Source organism: Dendrobates tinctorius, unplaced genomic scaffold (assembly GCF_039654945.1).
Source record: "Dendrobates tinctorius isolate UK_male_01 unplaced genomic scaffold, ASM3965494v1 ptg000103l, whole genome shotgun sequence".
Taxonomy (NCBI): Eukaryota; Metazoa; Chordata; class Amphibia; order Anura; family Dendrobatidae; genus Dendrobates; species Dendrobates tinctorius.
Genome location: NW_027361771.1, coordinates 35,202,267 through 35,225,005, shown reverse-complemented (window position 1 = coordinate 35,225,005; position 22,739 = coordinate 35,202,267). Strand labels below are relative to the sequence as shown.

Here is a 22,739-nt window from a genome sequence, read left to right as displayed (position 1 = left end):
CCCTTACACAGCCCCAGATCCCAACAAATGAAAATGTTATGGGTGTCGGAAAATGGCGGCAAAATATATCAATAGAATTTTTTTAAACAACATGCTAAATTTGTTTTTGAACCAATTACCAACAATGTATAGATTTTTTTTTAAATGTATGTATTCATATCAAGAGGTCAATTTTACCATATACTAAACATGGAAAATAAAACCAAATTTGTGCAATTGGACATTTTTTGCAATTTCAAGGCACGTGGAATTTCTTTTCTTGAAAGTACATTATGTGCTAGAATGAATGGTGTCATTCAAAAGTACAACTCGTCCCATAGAAAACAAGCCCTCATACGGTTAGGTGGGCAGAAAAATAAACAAGTTATGGCTCTGGGAAGGAGGGGAGAAAAAAACGCTAAATTGGGAGTCATGAAGGGGTTCATATAAAATAGCAACAATTGTTAATAATTATATATTTTTTTAATACAGATTTTTGATAAACCAGACCAGCTTTTTCAAACTTGCAGAGATAAATAACACAGAGCCTGCAGGACAATATTATATTTTCACAATATAATAGTCTCCTCATCTTTCACTGCTCTCAGTAGCATAGCTACTGGGATAGGTAGAGGGGGTGGTCACGTCAGGCTCTTCGCTCTGAGGGGGCCCACCTGGAGCTACACAGTTACATTCTGCGGCAGGGCGACACGATCTCCCTGTTTTGCCACTTGGCCGCTATGGAACCCTTGGGCAGGAAGGGTTAGACGGTGCCAGCAGTGGGCCCCTACACTGTGGAGGAGGAGGAGCGCCGAGAGATGGCTGCTCTGGCATGAGGCTCCTGAGTTTTTTCCCCTTTTAATTGTTAATTCTCCCTTTGGTTCACTCACCATTGCGTAGCTACAGAATTCGGCAGAGCTGGGAGTAGTGTGGAGACTGCGATCAGCTAGGACCGGTGTCTTTCTGTCCTCGTGGAGCTCCGTGCCTGGATCCAGCTGGGAGAGAGTGAAGCTGCTGGCTGCCTGCCAACTTTCCTACAACTTGTACCCATTTCCAGCAAGCAGATGATCCCAGGATAGGAAACCTGGTGGAGTGTGCGGTGCTGGAGTTGTTCTGGAGATCTTGTGGTCCATGTGGAGCTGTAGGGCTACAGGATTTGGCAGAGCTGGGAGTAGTGTGGAGACTGCGACCAGCTGGGACCGGTGTCTTTCTGTCCTCGTGGAGCTCCGTGCCTGGTTTCAGCTGGGAGAGAGTGAAGCTGCTGGCTGCCTGCCAACTTTCCTACAACTTGTACCCATTTCCAGCAAGCAGATGATCCCGGGATAGGAAAACTGGTGGAGTGTGCGGTGCTGGAGATGTTCTGGAGATCTTGTGGTCCAGGTGGAGCTGAAGGGGTGAGCTGGGCAGGTTTGGACTGACTGTTGGCGTGTCCCCTGATGTCCCTGTCTTGTTGCACCCATGCCCTCCCCCCCAGCAGTGCTGGGAGCACCCTTTATGGAAAGTTGTACATTTAACTCTGCTGAGCTGTGACTGTTAAGTCTTTATAGCTGCAAGCTGAGTGTAGTCATGGCCACTGCACTCTGTAAGCCTATTCTTGTGATTTCAAAGGACGACTTATTATTCTGGAATCATCCGCAATTTCTCATGGACTCCCCTTCTTGGAGCATGATTGCTAATTCAACAATTGAGTACATAAAATCCATTACTTCTGTGAAACCTGTGGAGGTGTACTGCAAGAGAGGTAGGAGAGGAGGAGTCCTGGCACGCCTTCGGAGGAGAGGGTTCAGAACAGCTCTTCCTTCACTCCACTTGGCTAATGTCCGTTCCTTATCCAACAAAATGGAGGATCTGAGCTTACTTTGTAACATGAGATCTGATATGGCCAATTCAGCTGCTCTTTGTTTTACTGAGACCTGGTTGAATGACACCATCCCTGATTGTAGTCTGGATCTACCTGGTTTTGTTATCTACAGAGCTGACCGTGATTGTGTAGCTTCAGGTAAACAAAGGGGGGGAGGGGTATGTCTCTACATCAACACTATCTGGTGCTGTGATGTTAACATACTGGGAAAAGGTGGCTCTCAAGATCTAGAGTACCTTGCACTCAATTGTAGACCATTTTACCCTCCAAGAGAGTTTTCATCTATGGTTCTGGTTGCAGTATATATTCCCCCTCAAGCATCTGTTAAAGCTGCTATTGGTGAATTAGCTTGCAAAATATCAGAATGGGAGAAAGGATCTCCAGAAGCATTTGTGATCGTAATGGGGGACTTTAACAAAGGAAAACTCAACCTGGATCTCCCCAAATTTACTCAACATATAAACTGCTTCACGAGAGAGAACAATACGCTTGATCACTGCTATACAGTCATAAAAGGGGCCTACAGGGCAGTGAGGAGAGCAGCAGTGGGTTTTTCAGATCATTGTCTAATTCATTTCATTCCAGCCTACAGGCAAAGGTTGAAAACATCCAAACCTACAGTTTATACAAAGAAGATATGGTCTGAGGAGGCAAAATTGCAACTACAAGCATGCTTTGAATGCACGGACTGGGAGGTATTCCAGGAAACATGCTTGGGTCTGGATGAATGGGTTGATGCAGTGTCCTCATATATCCGTTTTTGTGAAGACACGTTTATTCCATCCAAATCTGTCCACTTTCGGGGAAACAACAAGCCGTGGTTTACAAATAAAGTCAGGTTGATCTGTAAGAGAAAAGAGGAGGCTTATAAAGCAGGCGATATTACTGAATTCAAGAAACTTAGGAACTCGCTATCTAAAGAGATCAAGTTAGCCAAACACGAGTATAAAAAGATTCTGGAGGAAAGGTTCTCATCAAAAGATACTAGATCTGCATGGAGAGAATTAAGAGAGGTCACCAATTATAAAAGCCACCCCACAATAGTGAACCCCAGCAGAAGTCTGGCAGCAGAGTTAAATTAATTCTACTGCAGAGTTGAGGCAAGCTCTACACACAGTGGCTATTCATCTCTAAGCTCCTCAGTCTGTTCATATAAAGATCATCCATTGTGCAACACCCAAGTAGTGATCTCCGAGGCAGAGGTGATACGCATCCTGAAGGGACTTAAGGTCAAAAAGGCACCTGGCCCTGATGGTGTATCTCCAATGTGTCTGAAAGTATGTGCTACCCAGCTTGCCCCTATTCTGACAAATATATACAATGTGTCACTGAAAGAGTGCGTTGTACCTCAGTGTTGGAAAAGTTCCACAATTATCCCTGTCCCCAAGAAAGTGGGATCCTCCGAGTTGAACGACTATAGACCAGTAGCACTCACATCTGTAGCTATGAAAGTCTTCGAAAGAATTATGATGTCCCATCTGATAAAATTCACGCAGAAGCTATGGGACCCGCTTCAGTTTGCCTATAAGGAGAATCGTTCGGCAAACGACACTGTCAATCTGGCACTGAAGTACATTTTGGATCATACAGATGAACTGCACTCATATGTCCGGATTCTTTTCATGGACTTTAGCTCAGCGTTCAATACCATTGATCCGAATTTACTTCATAAGAAAATGGTAGCTCTTGGAGTCCCTCTCAACTTATGCTTGTGGATTTATAACTTCCTGACAGCCAGGATACAGAGTGTAAAAGTTGGACTATTCACTTCGGACACCTTGGTCACAAACATCGGGGCACCTCAGGGGTGTGTTTTGTCCCCGTTACTGTTTTCCCTCTATACGAATGATTGCATCTCTTCAGCAGACTCAGTAAAAATCTTGAAATTTGCCGATGATGACATGACACTGATTGGTCTCATCAGGGGAAATGCTGAAGACTTGTATCGGAGTGAGGTGAAAAGAATATGTGACTGGTGTAAAGCCAATAATCTTGTACTCAACACTAAAAAAAACTGCTGAGATGGTTGTGGATTTTAGGAAAGATCAACATGAGATACTTCCAATCTACATCCATGACGAAGTGGTTCTTAGGGTCACAGAGACCAAATTCCTTGGTGTTATCATCTCTCATGATCTTAAATGGGGGAAAAACGTGGATGCTGTTATAAGAAAAGCACAACAGAGGATGTTCTTCCTGCGTCAGCTGAAAAGATATGGTTTGTCTAAGAATCTGCTGATCTTATTCTTTAATGCTGTCATCAGATCTGTGATTTGTTCCTCTCTGATAGTCTGGTATGGGGGAGCCACTGCGCATGACAAACTCCGCTTACAAAGGACTTTCAGAACAGCAGAGAGAATTATAGGTTCCCCCCTGCCTAAAATCCAGGATCTTTATGATAAGAGTATTCGATCCCGCGCATTGAAAATTTCATCCGATCCCTCTCACCCGGGACACTCCTCATTCCAACTACTCCCTTCAGGACGTCGCTTCAGAGTCCCCAAATGCAGCACCAACCGCCATATGAACAGCTTCTATCCACTCTCTATTCAACAATTAAATCGTCATGTGTAGACTATATACTGTATCTGTCTTGTTGGATGTTACTTGTTGTATCTGTTGTTATATATTATGTTGCCTCTTTGCCACAAAGAATTCCTTGTATATATGTAATATGTACTTGGCGATAATAAATTTGATTGATTGATTGATTGAACAGTCATCACAAGTTCAATTGTATTGGCTGGATGCCGATACAGCTGACCGCACTGATGAGACTGGGAGCGTTACACTTCCTCTCCCGTCATACCCCTCACGGCTTCTGACGTCCCTGACGCAGACACTGACAGGGGTCATGATGATGTCACTACTACCATATTAGTCTCCTCTATGGGGGGCTGAATTATACAATATAGAGTCTGTCTATAGGGAATGCATTACACAATATAGAGTCTGCCTATTGGGGGCTGCATTATACAATGTAGAGTCTGTCCTTTGGGAGTGCATTATACTATATAGAGTTTGCCTATGGGGGGCTGCATTATAATATATGGAGGCAGTATATTATACTATATGGAGTCCTATGTGGGGTGCATTATACTATATGGAGGCTATCTTGGGGGCCATCATACAGTGTGGGGATTACAGTGAAGGGGCCATCATACAGTGTTGGAGCCATCAAACAGTTTGGGCATACTAAGGGGTCAGTATACATACAGTGAGGGGGTATTAGACGGTGTATAAGAGAGCATCATACTGTGTGCAGGAGGAGACTCGGGACATTATTAAATGTAAATTGGGCACTTATCTTTATATGGTAACTCAGGTAACTGTGACTGTCAGGGGCACACAGAGAGCATTATTACTTTCTAGGGGACAAAATATGGGCACTGTTTTCCAAGGCACTTGCATCCGGCATTACTATATTCTAGAGGGATGCTTTAGAATTCAGAGGTTACACATAACCACACAGAAGGTGCAGTAATAGGGTCACACACGGCAGCAGCGGCTCAGTATTGGGGTATCAGTAGGATGAGGGGTTTGTGCAGGTTACGAATAGATGGTGACGATGCTGAAAATATGAGACGTGAAATGTCTTTGTTGGAATCTCTGCAGTTGAGTCCTGGCTGGAGAAGTTGTCATGTCGGTCTGGGCCAGATGGAAAAGTGTAAAAAGTAAATGATTCCATCAGAAAGAATGTCCTCTGTAAGTCACCATCTATAACTGTACTGTTATCTCTCACACACGTGGTCAAAATTGTTGGTACCCCTCGTTTAATGACAGACATACCCACAATGGTCACAGAAATAACTTGAATCTGACAAAAGAATAAATTAAAAAAAAATCTACAAAAAGGAACAAATGCAATGTCAGACAATGCTTTTCAATCATGCTTCCACAGAATTTAAAAAAAAATTAAACTAATGAAATAGGCCTGGACAGAAATGATGGTACCCCTGAAAATAATGTGACAAAAGGGACATGCTAAATCAAGGTGTGTCCACTTATTAGCATCACAGGTGTCTACAATCTTGGAATCAGTGAGAGGGCCTGTATAGAGGTCTGCAGACACTCACTGTGCTGTTTGGTGACATGGTGACATTTGGAGACCCACTCAGAAGTTTCGCCCCCCACCCCAAACCAAAACAAGAGCTACGCCTCTGACTGCTCTATGTTATTCTCCTGGTAGATCTGAGCACATGTTGGCTGGAAAGGTCCCTGCAAATATTAAAAGGTTCTCTTTTAAAGAGACACATTAAATATAATGTAGACTAAAACACTAGCCTGAAAGAAATGGAGACATAGAGACAGCAGCCACAAGATGTTAACGTGATAAATATGTAGCAAGAGGAAATATCAGGATGCAAAAACTAGGGGACAAATACCACCACCATGCCACGCGTAATATTGGTTTTGACCGAAGTGTTCCATTAACCCCTTTCTGCCATCAGACATACTATGCCGTCCATGTGCCCTGGGACTTAATCCCCAGGGACGGAATAGTACGTCACAGCGATCAGCGGCGCCCACGTGGTGAGCGCCGCTCATCGCGGCCGGGTGTCAGCTGATTATCACAGCTGACATCTGGCACAATGTGTCAGGGGCGGTCACGGACCGCCCCCGACACGTTAACCCCTTGCACACCGCGATCAAACACGATCGTGGTGTACCGGGGGTTAAAGGGAAGCATCGTCAGGGAGGGGGCTCCCTCCGTGCTTCCCTGAGCCCCCCACAGCAGCACAATGTGCAGCACTGCTGCGGGGGGCTCCATCCCTGCAGGTCCCCGAATCCAAGATGGCGACGGGGACCTTCGGGGCCCTGCAGGGAGCTGGCTTCCTCATGCCTGCAAAGCGCAGGCAAGGAGGAAGCCTTGTGCAGTGCCTGTGACAGATCGCTGATCTGTCACAGTGATCTGTGATGTGACATATCAGCGATCTGTCCCAGGACAGTGATGTCCCACCTGGGACAATGTAATAAAGTTAAAAAAAAAAAAAGTGTAAAAATGATTAAAAAAAAAAAAAAAATCGCTAAATAAATTAAAAAAAAAAAAAAATATTCCCTAATAAATTCATTTTTTTGGAAATAAAAAAAACCAATAAAAATACACATATTTGGTATCGCCGCGTCCGTAACGACCCGCCCTATAAAACTGTCCCATTAGTTAATCCCTTTAGTGAACCCCTTAAAAATTAAAAATAAAAAACGAAGCAAAAAATAATGATTTACTGTCATACTGCCGAACAAAAAGTGCAATAACACACGATCAAAAAGACGGATATAAATATGCATGGTACCGCTGAAAACGTCATCTTGTCCCGCAAAAAACGAGCCACCATACAGCATCATCAGTGAAAAAATAAAAAAAGTTATAGCTCGCAGAATAAAGCGATGCAAAAATAATTTTTTATATAAAATTGTTTTCATTGCATAAAAGCGCCAAAACATAAAAAGACATAAATGAGGTATCGCTGTAACCATACTGACCCGAAGAATAAAATGGCTTTATCAATTTTACCGCAGGTGGAACGGTGTAAACGCACCCCCCAAAAGAAATTCATGAAACGCTGGTTTTTGTTCATCCTGCGTCCCAAAAATCGGAATAAAAAGCGATCAAAAGATGTCACGTGCCCGAACATGATACCAATAAAAGTGTCAACTCGTCCCGCAAAAAATAAGACCTCACATGACTCAGTGGGTCAAAATATGGAAAAATTATAGCTCTCAATATGTGGTGATGCAAAAACTATTAAAAAGCGTCTTTTAGCGTGTGACAGCTGCCAAAAATAAAAACTGCCATAAATAGTAAATCAAACCCCCCGTTATCACCCCCTTAGTTAGGGAAAAATAATAAAATAAAAAAAATGTATTTATTTCCATTTTCCATTAGGGCTAGGGTTAGGGCTGAGATTAGGGTTAGGGGTGTTTTGGGGATAGGGTTGGAGTTGGAATTGGGGGGTTTCCACTGTTTGGGCACATCAGGTGCTCTCCAAATGCAACATGGCGTCTGATCTGAATTCCAGCCAATTCTGCATTGAAAAAGTCAAATGGTGCTCCTTCCCTTCCAAGCTCTGCCATGCGCCCAAACAGTGTTTTACCCCCACATATAGGGTATCAGCGTACTCAGGACATATTGCAAAACAACTTTTGGGGTCCAATTTCTCCTGTTACCCTTAGTAAAATAAAAAATTGGGGGCAAAAATATCATTTTTGTGGAAAAAAATGATTTTTTTATTTTCACGCCCGCGCGTTATAAACTTCTGTGAAGCACTTGGGGGTTCAAAGTGCTCACCACACATCTAGATAAGTTCCGTGGGGGGTCTAGTTTCCAAAATGAGGTCACTTGTGGGGAGTTTCAATAGTTTAGGTACATTAGAGGCTCTCCAAACGCTCATGACACCCGCAGATCATTCTATCAAAGTCTGCATTCCAAAACGTCACTACTTCCCTTCCGAGCCCCGACGTGTGCCCATACAGTAGTTTTCTCCCACATAAGAGGTATCAGCGTACTCAGGACAAATTGGACAACAACTTTTGGGGTCCAATTTCTCCTGTTACCCTTGGGAAAATAAAAAAATTGGGGACAAAATGATCATGTTTGTGGAAAAAATATGATTTTTTTATTTTCATGCCCGGGCATTATAAACTTCTGTGAAGCCCTTGGGGGTTCAAAGTGCTCAACACACATCTAGATAAGTTCGTTAGAGGGTCTAGTTTCCAAAATGGTGTCACTTATGGGGGGTTTCCACTGTTTAGGTATATTCGGGGCCAGGGCCGCACCTATAATGAGTCATGTTGAGACACCTGCTGAAGCGGCAGGCAGCAGGGGGCGGCATTATATGCTCCTCTACCTGCAGCACCTACCATTTAGCCTCTGAGTCTGCACGCTGTTATGAATGGGTCACCGAGGAGGAACAACAAAAAGCTAAGTCCCAGAAAACCAGAGAGGTTGGTAACTCTGCAGATTGCAGATCCCTGATTTTAACCACACAACTAACAGTAGCAGTGGAGCGTTCCTACGATGTTCCTAGACTCCTCGTGACCGCCGTAGGGCTACATAAACCTAAAGCAAGAAAAGGGAGAACTAACTTCCCCAGAGCAGACCCCAAAGCAATAGACAGCCCCCACACATGTATTGACGGTGAAGCAAGATGAAAACAAACACAGGCAGGAAAATAGGCTGAGCAAACGATGGGGCCCAACTAACTATAAAGAACAGGAAAGGAAAGACACTGTCTGCAATCTGCCAAAAAAACCTACAAAATAATGTCCTACACTTCTGATAACAAAATTAACGCTGAAGTCACTAGACTTCTCCCACTATATCAGCACTCTGAAATATTCTGAGACAGAGCAAAAACAGGCCAATCTAAAAAGGGACTAAAAAGCAAATTTGCAAACACAGATAAATAAGAGTGGAAATTCAGCACAGCCCAGCCGGGGCAGGCTGAACACACAAAAAACTGAATAGACCAACAAAATCAAGTGTGAACATTAGCAAAAACACTTAACTTTGAGAAGGCTGGAACAGAGCTGAAAACCAAGACCTGAGCAGCCTGAAGCAATCACCAGCACTGACTAAGGGCGTCGGCAGCCTTAAATCCAATCTAAGATTCCTGAGGTCCAATCGTCATCATCACCATCAGGTGGTAGATCTCCACTGACCAAATCAGCCTCACCACCTCCTGTCACCACCAGAGTGAGTCTGGAAGGCGAACTCACCACTGGTGGACCAGAGAATGAACTCACAACAGCACACTGTGCGGTCCTGCAAGAGGCTGTAATTATTATTATTATTATTATTATTATTTATTGTTATAGCGCCATTTATTCCATGGCGCTTTACATGTGAGGGGGGTATACATAAAAACAAGTACAATAATCTTAAACAATACAAGTCATAACTGGTACAGGAGGAGAGAGGACCCTGCCCGCGAGGGCTCACAATCTTCAAGGGATGGGTGATAATACAGTAGGCGAGGGTAGAGCTGGTCGTGCAGCGGTTTGGTCGATCGGTGGTTACTGCAGGTTATAGGCTTGTCGGAAGAGGTGGGTCTTCAGGCTCTTTTTGAAGGTTTCGATGGTAGGTGAGAGTCTGATATGTTGTGGTAGAGAGTTCCAGAGTAGGGGTGATGCGCGAGAGAAATCTTGTATGCGATTGTGGGAAGAGGAGATAAGAGGGGAGTAGAGAAGGAGATCTTGTGAGGATCGGAGGTTGCGTGCAGGAAAGTACCGGGAGACGAGGTCACAGATGTATGGAGGAGACAAGTTGTGGATGGCTTTGTATGTCATGGTTAGGGTTTTGTAATGGAGTCTCTGGGCAATTGGGAGCCAGTGAAGGGATTGACAGAGGGGAGAAGCTGGGGAATAGCGGGGGGACAGGTGGATTAGTCGGGCAGCAGAGTTTAGAATAGATTGGAGGGGTGCGAGACTGTTTGAGGGGAGGCCGCAGAGCATGAGGTTGCAGTAGTCAAGGCGAGAGATGATGAGGGCATGGACTAGGGTTTTTGCAGATTCTTGGGTGAGGAATGAACGGATGCGTGAAATATTTTTGAGTTGAAGTCGAAGTTGAAGTAATTGATGATAACAGGAAGGAAGTAGTAAGTCAGGGCCCCTGATCATGTGACCCCTGACTCCTCCCCTCCTGTGACCTCACCACAGGTCCTGTGCGCACAGAGCAGCCATATATAAGGAGTGTGGCTCTGCAGGTGGAGGTAGGTGCCAGAGGCCCCATTATTCTCTATGTGGAGTGCAGGTGGAGGTTGGTGCTGGAGGCTCCATTATTCTCTATGTGGAGTGCAGGTGGAGGTCGGTGCTGGAGGCCCCATTATTCTCTGTGTGGAGTGAGGGTGGAGGTCGGTGCTGGAGGCCCCATTATTCTCTATGTGGAATGCGGGTGGAGGTAGGGGCTGGAAGCCCCATTATTCTCTATGTGGAGTGTGGCTCTGCGGGTGGAGGTAGGTGCTGGAGGCTCCATTATTCTCTATGTGGAGTGGGCTATGCGGGTGGAGGTCGGTGCTGGAGGCTCCATTATTCTCTATGTGGAGTGCGGGTGGAGGTCGGTGCTGGAGGCCCCATTAATCTCTGTGTGGAGTGTGGCTATGCGGGTGGAGGTCGGTGCTGGAGGCTCCATTATTCTCTATGTGGAGTGCGGGTGAAGGTCGGTGCTGGAGACCCCATTATTCTCTATGTGGAGTGCGGGTGGAGGTCGGTGCTGGAGGCCCCATTATTCTCTATGTGGAGTGTGGCTCTGCGGGTAGAGGTAGGTGCTGGAGATTACCCATTACTGGGCACAGGTGGCAGTAACCTTTTCAGAGCTGAGACTATCTTGGAGCTTTTTAGTTGTCACTTTCTAAGAATAGCATTTTGTTCCTTTTCCTCTGATAGATGCATATGACCCAAGTTTTGAAAACAGGCAGTAACGAAACACATATTGCAATGTCCCTTTCCTGTCCCCACACACAGTATAATGTTCCCACAGTATCACCATCCCCCACACGCAGTAAAATGTTCCTCACTACCGTCACCCCCGCACACAGTATAATATTCCCACAGTACTGCCATCCCCCACACAGTATAATGTTCCCCTAGTACCGCCATCCCCCCATACACAGTATAATGATCCCCCAGTACCGCCATCCCCCCACATACAGTATAATGTTCCCCCAGTAGCACCATCCCCCACACGCAGTATAATGTTCCCCACTACCGTCACCCCCCCACACAGTATAATGTACCGCCATCCCCCCTATACACAGTATAATGTTCCCCCCAGTACCCAGTATCAGCCCTTGGTTTATGCAGGACTCTGCTTTCTGAGCTGGTTCTCATCGTCCTGGATGAGGTGAAGTTTATGTGTGGGGTCAGGGAGGGTTTACAGTGTGGATGTAGCAGAGCCGTGTGAGCGAGGTGTACGGAGCAGAGCCATGTGTGTACGAGGTGTACGGAGCAGAGCTATGAGTGTGTGAATTGTGCGGAGCCGCACGTGTACGAGGTGTACGGAGCAGAGTCGCACATGTGTGTATGAAGCGGCGCCGCGTGTGTGAGGTGTATGGAGCGGAATTGCATGTGTACAAGGTTTATGGACTGGAGCCATTTGTGTACAAAGTTTACAGAGCGTGGCCACGTGCCTATAAGGTGTACGGAGCAGAGACGCATGTGTACGAGGTTTACGGAGTGGAGCCATGTGTGTACTGAGTGGAGCCGTGTGTGTGCGAGGTGTACAGAACTGAGCCGTGTGTACGAGGCATAAAAAGCAGAACCGTGTGTGCATGATGTATGCGGAGCCATACGTGTACAAGGTGTATGGTGGGGAGCATTCATATTTCCCAGCGGGACAGTCCCGATTTTGAGAGAGATACTGCGCCGGCTGGGAGCTTACTTTTCCCGCGGACACAGGAGTAAACAGCAGAGCCCCAAGGAGCACTTTAAAATTCGCACGTGACGTTTCACCGGAAGTGACGTGCTAGAAGCTGACCGGAAATTAGGGAATTTCGGGAGGAGATTGTGACAGAACCATGGAGGCACTTCAGGGAATGCTTCAGATCCATCACCGTGTCTTCCTCCAACAGCATGGAGAGCAGGATCGCCTTGAACTCGGGGATGCCGGCCATGTGAGCGGATCATGATATGTCCTGCATCGGGAGGCTCAGGTGGGCACTACAGTGCTGCTATAGTATCTTTATAGAATCTTTCTTTCTCTGTTTCTTTATCTCTCTAATCTTTCTTTTTTTCTCTCTCTCTCTCTCTGTTATTTCTTCTTTCTTTTCTTTCTTCTTTTTTCTTTCTTTCTTTCCCCTCTTTCTTTCTCTCTCTTCTTTCTTTCCCCTCTTTCTTTCTCTGTTCTTTCTTTCTCTCTCTGTTTTCTTTTATCTCTCTGTTCTTTCTTTTCCTCAGTACCAGTCAGCGTGCCCACAGTACCAGTAGAATAAGGGGGGTAGGAAACTTGGTGGCACTGGTCACTTTGAGCCTCTCATACTTTTTATTGGTGTATAATCATATGCCCTGAGCACCCCTTACAGAGGGCCAGCCCCAGACAACAGGGTACAAACAAATCACTATTACCATCAGTCCAAGTGGACAATTATATACGTAAAGGTAATGATGTCCCTGTGCCAAGCAGTGAGGAGGATCAGAATACACTGAGGAGACCAGAGCCGCAGGGTTTGGGGAGAAGTATTATATGGGGCCCATTACACTGTATGAAGTAATATAACGTGCCCATTTTGTTGTATGAAGTAGTATATGGTTCCCATTATACTGTATGCAGTAATATATGGGGCCCATAATACTATATGGAGCATTATGTGGGGATAAGGGATGACTTTCAGTTTGTTGTGGATCTGACCGCTGGGACCCCCATGATCCTAGGAAACGTAGCTTTGAAGAGCACCATGTAAATGGAGCTGTGGTCAATCATACGCACTGTGGTGCCATTCACATGTGGCTCTTCAAATAACTTCTTAAAGAGAGTGATATGGGGACGACAAAGTATAGCAAAAATTCACTGATCGGGGTGAGGAGTGCTATAGTTTGTGGGCTGATGGGATTTGTGTGGCAGGGCTGCATTTTTGTCCCAGTCTGGCCCTGTGCCAGGCCTACCATTGCCATTATTGACCCTTGTTCTGGATACTTCTGTGTTGTTCTTGTATGTGTGTGTGATGCCGCTGACATCCTTGTGTTTGGACACCTTTTTTTTCTATTTATCTAAATCAAAATGTCCACTACTATACTCAGTTTTACAGGATAGATATGAAAATTTACTTTGTGTGCAAGGGGGGGGCGTCATTTTGCTGTTCGCCTCAGGCAGCAGAGAGGCTAGGTTCACCCCTGTTCGGGGCTCTCCAAAGGCAACATGACACCCGCAGAGCATTCCATCAAAGTCTACATTCCAAAACGTCACTACTTCCATTCCGAGCCCTGACATGTGCCCATACAGTAGTTTTCTCCCACATTTGGGGTATCAGCGTACTCAGGACAAATTGGACAACAACTTTTGAGGTCCAATTTCTCCTGGTACCCTTGGGAAAATAAAAAAAGGGGACTAAAAGATCATGTTTGTTGAAAAAATACGATTTTTTTATTTTCACGCCCGGTCGATATAAACTTCTGTGAAGCACTGAGGGGTTCAAAGTGCTCTCCACCCACCTAGATAAGTTCCTTAGGGGGTCTAGTTTCCAAAATGGGGTCACTCGTGGGGGGTTTCCACTGTTTAGGTACATCAGGGGCTCGCCAAAAGCAACATGACACCCGCAGACCATTCCATCAAAGTCTGCATTCCAAAACGTCACTACTTCCCTTCCGAGCCCCGACGTGTGCCCATACAGTAGTTTTCTCCCACATATGGGGTATCAGCATACTCAGGACAAATTGGACAAGAACTTTTGGGGTCCAATTTCTACTGGTACCCTTGGGAAAATAAAAAAATTGGTGACTAAAAGATCATGTTTGTGGAAAAAATACGATTTTTTTATTTTCACGCCCGGGCGATATAAACTTCTGTGAAGCACTGGGGGGTTCAAAGTGCGCACCACACATCTAGATAAGTTCCTTGGGGGGTCTAGTTTCCAAAATGGTCTAATTTGTGGGGGGTTTCCACTGTTTTGGTACATCAGGGGCTTTCCAAACGCGACATGGTGTCCGATCTCAATTCCAGCCAAAAACGTCAAATGGCGCTACTTCCCTTCTGAGCTCTGCCATGCGCCCAAATAGTCGTTTACACCCACATATGGGGTATCAGCGTACTCAGGACAAAATGAACAATACCTTTTAGGGTCCTGTTACCCTTGGGAAAATAAAAATTGGGGTGAAAAGATCATTTTTGTGGAAAAATATGATTTTTTAATTGTACCGCTGTACGTTATAAACTTCTGTGAAGCCCTTGTTGGTTCAAAGTTCTCACGGCGCTCCTTCCCTTCTGAGCTCTGCCATGCGCCGAAACAGTGGTTCCCCCCCCACATATCAGGTATCAGCGTACTCAGGACAAACTGCACAATAACTTTTGCAGTCCAACTTCTCCTGTTACCCTTGGTAAAAGAAAAAAAATTGAACCTGAAGTATTTTTTTTGTGAAAAAAAGTTAAATGTTCATTTTTTTTTTAAATATTCAAAAAATTCCTGTGAAGCACTTGAAGGGTTAATAAACTTCTTGAATGTGGTTTTGAGCACCTTAAGGGGTGCAGTTTTTAGAATGGTGTCACTTTTGGGTATTTTCTATCATATAGACCCCTCAAAGTGGCTTCAAATGTGATGTGGTCCGTAAAAATAAAATGGTGTTGCAAAAATGAGAAATCGCTGGTCAACTTTTAACCCTTATAACTTCCAAAGAAAATAAATTTGGGTTCCAAAATTGTGCTGATGTAAAGTAAACATGTGGGAAATGTTACTTATTAAGTTTTTTGTGTGCCGTATCTCTGTGATTTAAAGGCATAAAAATTCAAAGTTGGAAAATTGCGAAATTTTCAAAATTTTCGCCAAATTTCCGTTTTTTTTCACAAATGAACGCAAGTCATATGAATTAAATTTTACCACGAGCATGAAGTACAATATGTCACGAGAAAACAATGTCAGAATAACCAGGATCCATGGAAGCGTTCCAGAGTTATTACCTCATAAACGGACAGTGGTCAGAATTGTAAAAATTGGCCCGGTCATGAACGTGCAAACCACCCTTGGGGGTTAAGGGAGTTAATATCTTTAGGCAAATGATGAAGAATTTGGTGAGGAGACAAAAACTGCTTTGTGTATGAGCACCATTTAAAATATTCTCAATAAAAGATGAGGAGATGCAATGCTTCAAGAAATCACTCTTCATATTGTATTGGCAGCAAGTCCGATACGTTTCACCCTTACATTAATATCACATAACAGATTGTGGCCATTTTATTTTAGGGTTAATAATTTGTGTTTGTCAGCATACAAAATGAAAAAACCAACTACTGGTGTAACAAAGAGAACCAGAATAATGGGAATGTGTATATAAGCACTAAAATAGACGCAAAATATATATAAAATAAGCCTTTATTAAAATTATGGCCAGACAACAACAACGGCAATATATGAAACAACGTATAAAAATGACAAAAAACCGCATAATACATAAATGGTTAAGTGTCTGTACTTGTAATAATATCACCACTATAGAATAGAAAGTGTTAAATGAGTCATATATAATGATCCCTATATATAGCAACCAAAAAGCATTGTAGGCACAATAAAACCAAAAATATAAAGGTCAATAGTGAAAAATAATATATACGCAGGATTAGTGAAAAACTAATATATATACGTGTTACATATATAAAAGTGATTAGTGTGCACCAAAAAAAAAATATATATATAAAAAATTTTTATATGTGTATAAACAAATGATGGTAAAAAGGAAAAAAAAAAAAAATATAATGTGTGCCAAAAGGTAGCTATATAAAAGCTTATCATGAAAAGCGCTATATGGCAGAAATAAATCAGGGACAGAAGCCAGACAGCACATGCGCTGAACAATGGTAAAAAGGCCACAAAAAACACCATGAAAAGCGCAATATGGCAGAAATGGGCCAAAACCATAAGCAAGACAGCACATGCGCTAAACAATGCCGCATAAGTAAAATGGGCCACATTAAGTTATGCCTAATGTACCTGGCAATGGCTAATGAAGCGCTTGCACAGAAAATGTGTGCCCAAACTATGCAGCCCTATACAGCACAATGCACTGCTTGGAGGACAAATGCTGAGGTAATAATCAGAATAATGAGCTACAAGGGCACACCGCAGTGGGACGCCCATGCAGCAAAAACTGTCCTGAAAATATAACGCAATATAGCACGATTGGTTACCTAGAGAGTGAATGACCAGAGAGTGGTGAAGGCGGTGTGCCAAAAAGAACGCGCCCCGACGCGCGTTTCGGAAAAACTCCTTCGTCAGGGGGATGGTAATGCCTCAGTTAGAGGATCTATTTATAGTCCATATAGTCAGGTGTATAAGGCAAAATGGCGCGTGCGCAGTCAGCGTCACCAGAGACATAGAAGGCAGAAGGCTTCATGCAATTAATCACCGCACAGTAGTGCATATAGACAGATGCATAAAGACGCCAATGCCTTACATTTCTACCAGGACGTCAGACAGCGACGCGCACAGCCATACACACAACCTGAATATATGATTAAACGTTTATATCACATATATAACATATGTATATTTACTACAGAGACAATGATACTAGCCAATTGCTAATGCAACATACGGACATAACTCTATATACATGGCATAATAATATAAAGAAGACATATAATCAACACATGAAAACCACATACAAAAAAGTGATAATAAACTATGTGCAATCAATAAAAATATTAATCAAATACAAAATGAAAAATGAATAGGCCATGTATATATATACAATTATATACAATCAAGATATCTCATTATAGAAAATAAATGCATAATGTGAAAACCAGTACATGCAATTAAGATATAGAAAAATCATTCCATATGAATTTGTGATACATAATTAAGATACATATATATATATATATATATAGAAAAATTATTTTATATAAATTAGTAATACATATTATCAAAAAAATACGCCATATAATTACATATACTATATATTTATTAACCGATGTAAAGAAAAAATATCTTCTCTTGTAGTTGTCAAGGTGTCCATGTGTATACACAAGAAATTCCCTTGTAGTTTCAATATATACATATATAATTATTTTCATAAATGGTCCATAAAATTCATTCAGCAGACAAATAGCTGGAAAGATAAAAAAACATTTAATTATAAAAAAGGTATAAAAGACAAACTTTCATTGAGACCCAGTGGGGACACAGTACGAAGTGTCCAAATCCACTGGGTCTCAAGTTGAGCAAGCTTTTTACTGATGTTCCCACCTCTAATCCCACCAACAATCATGTCTATCCCAGCAACCCTAAGTAAGGAAGAATCACTGTTATGATAGATTTTAAAGTGTTTCGGCAGTGTTTTCAATGATGAAATATCCTCGATATCCTTGGCTGCTTTTATGCCTAAAACGTGCTCACGGACCCTCACCTTGAGTTGTCGGGTGGTTAGCCCAACACAGATGAGCGAACATGGGCACGTGGCATAGTATACTACCGCTGTGGAAGAACATGTAATGTTTTTGGTGATGGAAAAGGTACGAGAATTATCAGAATTACTAATCTATCATAACAGTGATTCTTCCTTACTTAGGGTTGCTGGGATAGACATGATTGTTGGTGGGATTAGAGGTGGGAACATCAGTAAAAAGCTTGCTCAACTTGAGACCCAGTGGATTTGGACACTTCGTACTGTGTCCCCACTGGGTCTTAATGAAAGTTTGTCTTTTATACCTTTTTTATAATTAAATGTTTTTTATCTTTCCAGCTATTTGTCTGCTGAATGAATTTTATGGACCATTTATGAAAATAATTATATATGTATATATTGAAACTACAAGGGAATTTCTTGTGTATACACATGGACACCTTGACAACTACAAGAGAAGATATTTTTTCTTTACATCGGTTAATAAATATATAGTATATGTAATTAAATGGCGTATTTTTTTGATAATATGTATTACTAATTTATACAAAATAATTTTTCTATATATATATGTATCTTAATTATGTATCACAAATTCATATGGAATGATTTTTCTATATCTTAATTGCATGTACTGGTTTTCACATTATGCATTTATTTTCTATAATGAGATATCTTGATTGTATATAATTGTATATATATATATATATATATATATATACACATGGCCTATTCCTTTTTCATTTTGTATTTGATTAATATTTTTATTGATTGCACATAGTTTATTATCACTTTTTTGCATGTGGTTTTCATGTGTTGATTATATGTCTTCTTTATATTATTATGCCATGTATATAGAGTTATGTCCGTATGTTGCATTAGCAATTGGCTAGTATCATTGTCTCTGTAGTAAATATACATATGTTATATATGTGATATAAACGTTTAATCATATATTCAGGCTGTGTGTATAGCTGTGCGCGTCGCTGTCTGACGTCCTGGTAGAAATTTAAGGCATTGGCGTCTTTATGCATCTGTCTATATGCACTACTGTGCGGTGATTAATTGCATGACGCCTTCTGCCTTCTATGTCTCTGGTGACGCTGACTGCGCACGCGCCATTTTGCCTTATACACCTGACTATATGGACTATAAATAGATCCTCTAACTGAGGCATTACCATCCCCCTGACGAAGGAGTTTTTCCGAAACGTGCGTCGGGGCGCGTTCTTTTTGGCACTCCGCCTTCACCACTCTCTGGTCATTCACTCTCTAGGTAACCAATCGTGCTATATTGCATTATATTTTCAGGACAGTTTTTGCTGCATGGGCGTCCCACTGCGGTGTGCCCTTGTAGCTCATTATTCTGATTATTACCTCAGCATTTGTCCTCCAAGCAGTGCATTGTGCTGTATAGGGCTGCATAGTTTGGGCACACATTTTCTGTGCAAGCGCTTCATTAGCCATTGCCAGGTACATTAGGCATAACTTAATGTGGCCCATTTTACTTATGCGGCATTGTTTAGCGCATGTGCTGTCTTGCTTATGGTTTTGGCCCATTTCTGCCATATTGCGCTTTTCATGGTGTTTTTTGTGGCCTTTTTACCATTGTTCAGCGCATGTGCTGTCTGGCTTCTGTCCCTGATTTATTTCTGCCATATAGCGCTTTTCATGATAAGCTTTTATATAGCTACCTTTTGGCACACATTATATATATATATTTTTTTTTTTTTCCTTTTTCTTTTTACCATGATTTGTTTATACACATATAAAAAATTTTTATATATTTTTTTTTTCTTTTGGTGCACACTAATCACTTTTATATATGTAACACGTATATATATTAGTTTTTCACTAATCCTGCGTATATATTATTTTTCACTATTGACCTTTATATTTTTGGTTTTATTGTGCCTACAATGCTTTTTGGTTGCTATATATAGGGATCATTATATATGACTCATTTAACACTTTCTATTCTATAGTGGTGATATTATTACAAGTACAGACACTTAACCATTTATGTATTATGCGGTTTTTTGCCATTTTTTATACGTTGTTTCATATATTGCCGTTGTTGTTGTCTGGCCATAATTTTAATAAAGGCTTATTTTATATATATTTTGCCTCTATTTTAGTGCTTATATACACATTCCCATTATTCTGGTTCTCTTTGTTACACCAGTAGTTGGTTTTTTCATACATACCGGATGGTCTGCCATCCATTCTTTGGAAGAAACACATTGGTCAATTATTAATTTATTAATTTTTATTTGGCTGTATAATTATCTATATTATATATCTTTGTTGTTTCTTTTTTGCTCTTTTCAGCATACAAAATGCCAGATTAAACCGGATCAAACGGGTTGAAACTTGGCGAATGAGAAATGTGACCTGCCTGTGGCTGCACGGATGACATGACAATGATGATGACATCACAATGATGATGATGATTCCAGTAGCAGCACAGTGACCATTAGAACCATTAGTGTTTTTCCTCAGCAGCTTTGTGAGGAAAGATCGCGCTGCGGCTAGCTTGCTACTAGTGCTTGCTACTTGCGATTTTTTTTTTGTCTCTTTTCTACTAGCGCCTTGTTGATGTCTATGACTCAACATGTGGTGTTGTAGAAGAAGAAAAAAACAAACAACATCTTCAAAAGGAGAGAGTAATAGTGGAGAGAAGGAAACACCAACAGGTCCTGACATAGAGGATCCAGAGGAAGGATGTAGCCATCAGGTGAGCAAACCTGAAACTACTATTCATCTACCGAAAAGACACTCCCTTCTTCAAGGACTGCAGATCCAGTGGAGAAGGTTAGTAGGATCCATAAGGAAGATGGAAGCCTCCACAATAAAAAGAGGAAGGCAACTGTTGGGAAACCAGAATTTAAGAGACACCCCCGAAAATCAGAGTGGATCTTGCGAATGGGAAGTAGAAGACCATAGTGCACCTGTTGAAAACCCAACAATAAAAAATGCAACAGAGGAAAAATCAATTGAAAAACCTGTTGTGTGTAATGAAGAAAAAGCAACAGTGACGCACCAAGGTGGCATAAAAAGACCCTACACAGAGAGCAGATCCAGCATTACATCTGATGAACAATATCTAGTGTCAATGAAAAAAGCAAAACTAGACACTGAACATTCTCATACAAAGACCTCAGAAGAAGGAGAAATAGCCACGGTGCCATTAACAGTGGACAAATTCACTTTTCATCATGTTCTTGGATCAGGTTGCAGTGGGGTGGTGATGCTGGCAACAGAGTCCATTCAAAAAGAGCGTGTTGCCGTAAAAGCAATTGTTAAAAAAGAAGCTATGCAATGGAAAGAAGAAGTAATAGCAGAAAGCAAAATCCTGCAGATGACTCACAAGAGCATCTTTTTAGTTCACGGCTATGGAGCTTTTCATACTAATACCTACCTCTACTATGTCATGGAGCTAGTCACTGGCGGGACCCTCCTTGACGTGGTTGAAGAGAGAGCACCGCTAAGCCTCTGCATCGTACAATTTCTAGTGGCGGAGATAGTGTGTGGAATACAATTCCTCCACTCCAACGGCATCATTCACGGAGATCTGAAATACGAAAACATCCTGTTAACCAGCCAAGGCCACATTAAAATTACAGATTTTGGATTGTCATCCATAATGACAAAAGAAGGAGACTTTGATGGGACCACTGCACTGGAAAAAATAATTGGCGAACCATATCTTGCTGAAGAAGACTGGTCTAGTTTAGGCATAATTATCAATGGTTTGGTCGCCATCCCAGGACCTCTAGGGATGTTCACAACAATCATTGACATGATCGATGACCGAGAAACATTTGAATACTTTAACCCTACAATTGTAGACTTGGTACTGGGTCTGTTTTGTAACGACAAGTCTCCGAGGTTAGGAATAGAAGGAAACATACGTGAGCATGACTTTTTCACTTCAATTAATTGGGAAGAAGTAGAATCTGGGAAAATGACATCACCACTAAAGATCAGTACTCAAGATGCTACTGATGAGCATGTGACAAGTGAGACACCTGTACCACACAGTAAGGAGAAGGAGGATCCATTCCTTTTGGAACACCAGCAGTTCTTTCAGAACATCTCATTTGTTTGTCCTGCTTGGAGAGCACACTACCACACTGCTCCAATGCACCCAGATGATTCACCTGCTGCCCCTCCATTACCTGACCAGCTAAGCTAAGAGACTGAACTTCCTGGATATTGTGGAGGACTGCTCACAGGCCCATCAAAAAGCAGCTATAAAGCCTGAGCACAAGATCTACGCAAGCTGTATGTTCACCACTCTAAACACAGTTATGTGTACCAGTTATAGAATAAATAGTTTCCAAACTTTCAAAGTTTGAACTTAATTTTTTAAAATAGCTCCTTTTCGTTCCGACTTTAGTAAACTTATTTGGGCTGCAGGTTGTGCACCCCTGATTTAGACTGATATTAGTTACTTTATTTTTCAAAATAATAGCGGTCAAATTTGATCAGGCCCGGATTGAGCATCTGCCGAGGCGGCCAGATGCCCGATGGTCCGGCAGGTCCCCACCACAAAGTGGCCCTCCGGCCCTTTAAATCTTCTGTGTGAAGGACCTATGTACGCCCGCTGTTTAGTTGCACGCGCCAACAAGGGCTATATATATATGTGTATAATATATATATATATATATATATATATATACACACAGTATATATATATATATATATACACATCCTGCAGTGTCACCTAGATATAACGTATATACACATCAGTAGCAGTATCGCCTGTATAATGTACAGTATATAGACTGCTGAATATCTAATATATTAAGCTTAATGTGTGTGTATATATATGTGTATGTATGTCTGGG

The 22,739-nt window shown here is 42.2% G+C and overlaps 1 protein-coding gene across 1 annotated transcript in view; it reads right to left on the bottom strand.

Moving 5' to 3' along the window:
- Nucleotides 1-255: 255 nt before the first annotated feature.
- Nucleotides 256-22,739, bottom strand: part of LOC141100158 (uncharacterized) — a 78,324-nt gene continuing 55,840 nt past the window's right edge. Inside the window, exon 7 of the mRNA XM_073588436.1 lies at nucleotides 256-2,684. Within this exon, the coding sequence (XP_073444537.1) occupies nucleotides 2,587-2,684 (98 nt within the window). The 3' untranslated portion in view covers nucleotides 256-2,586. The remainder of the gene's footprint in view (nucleotides 2,685-22,739) is intronic.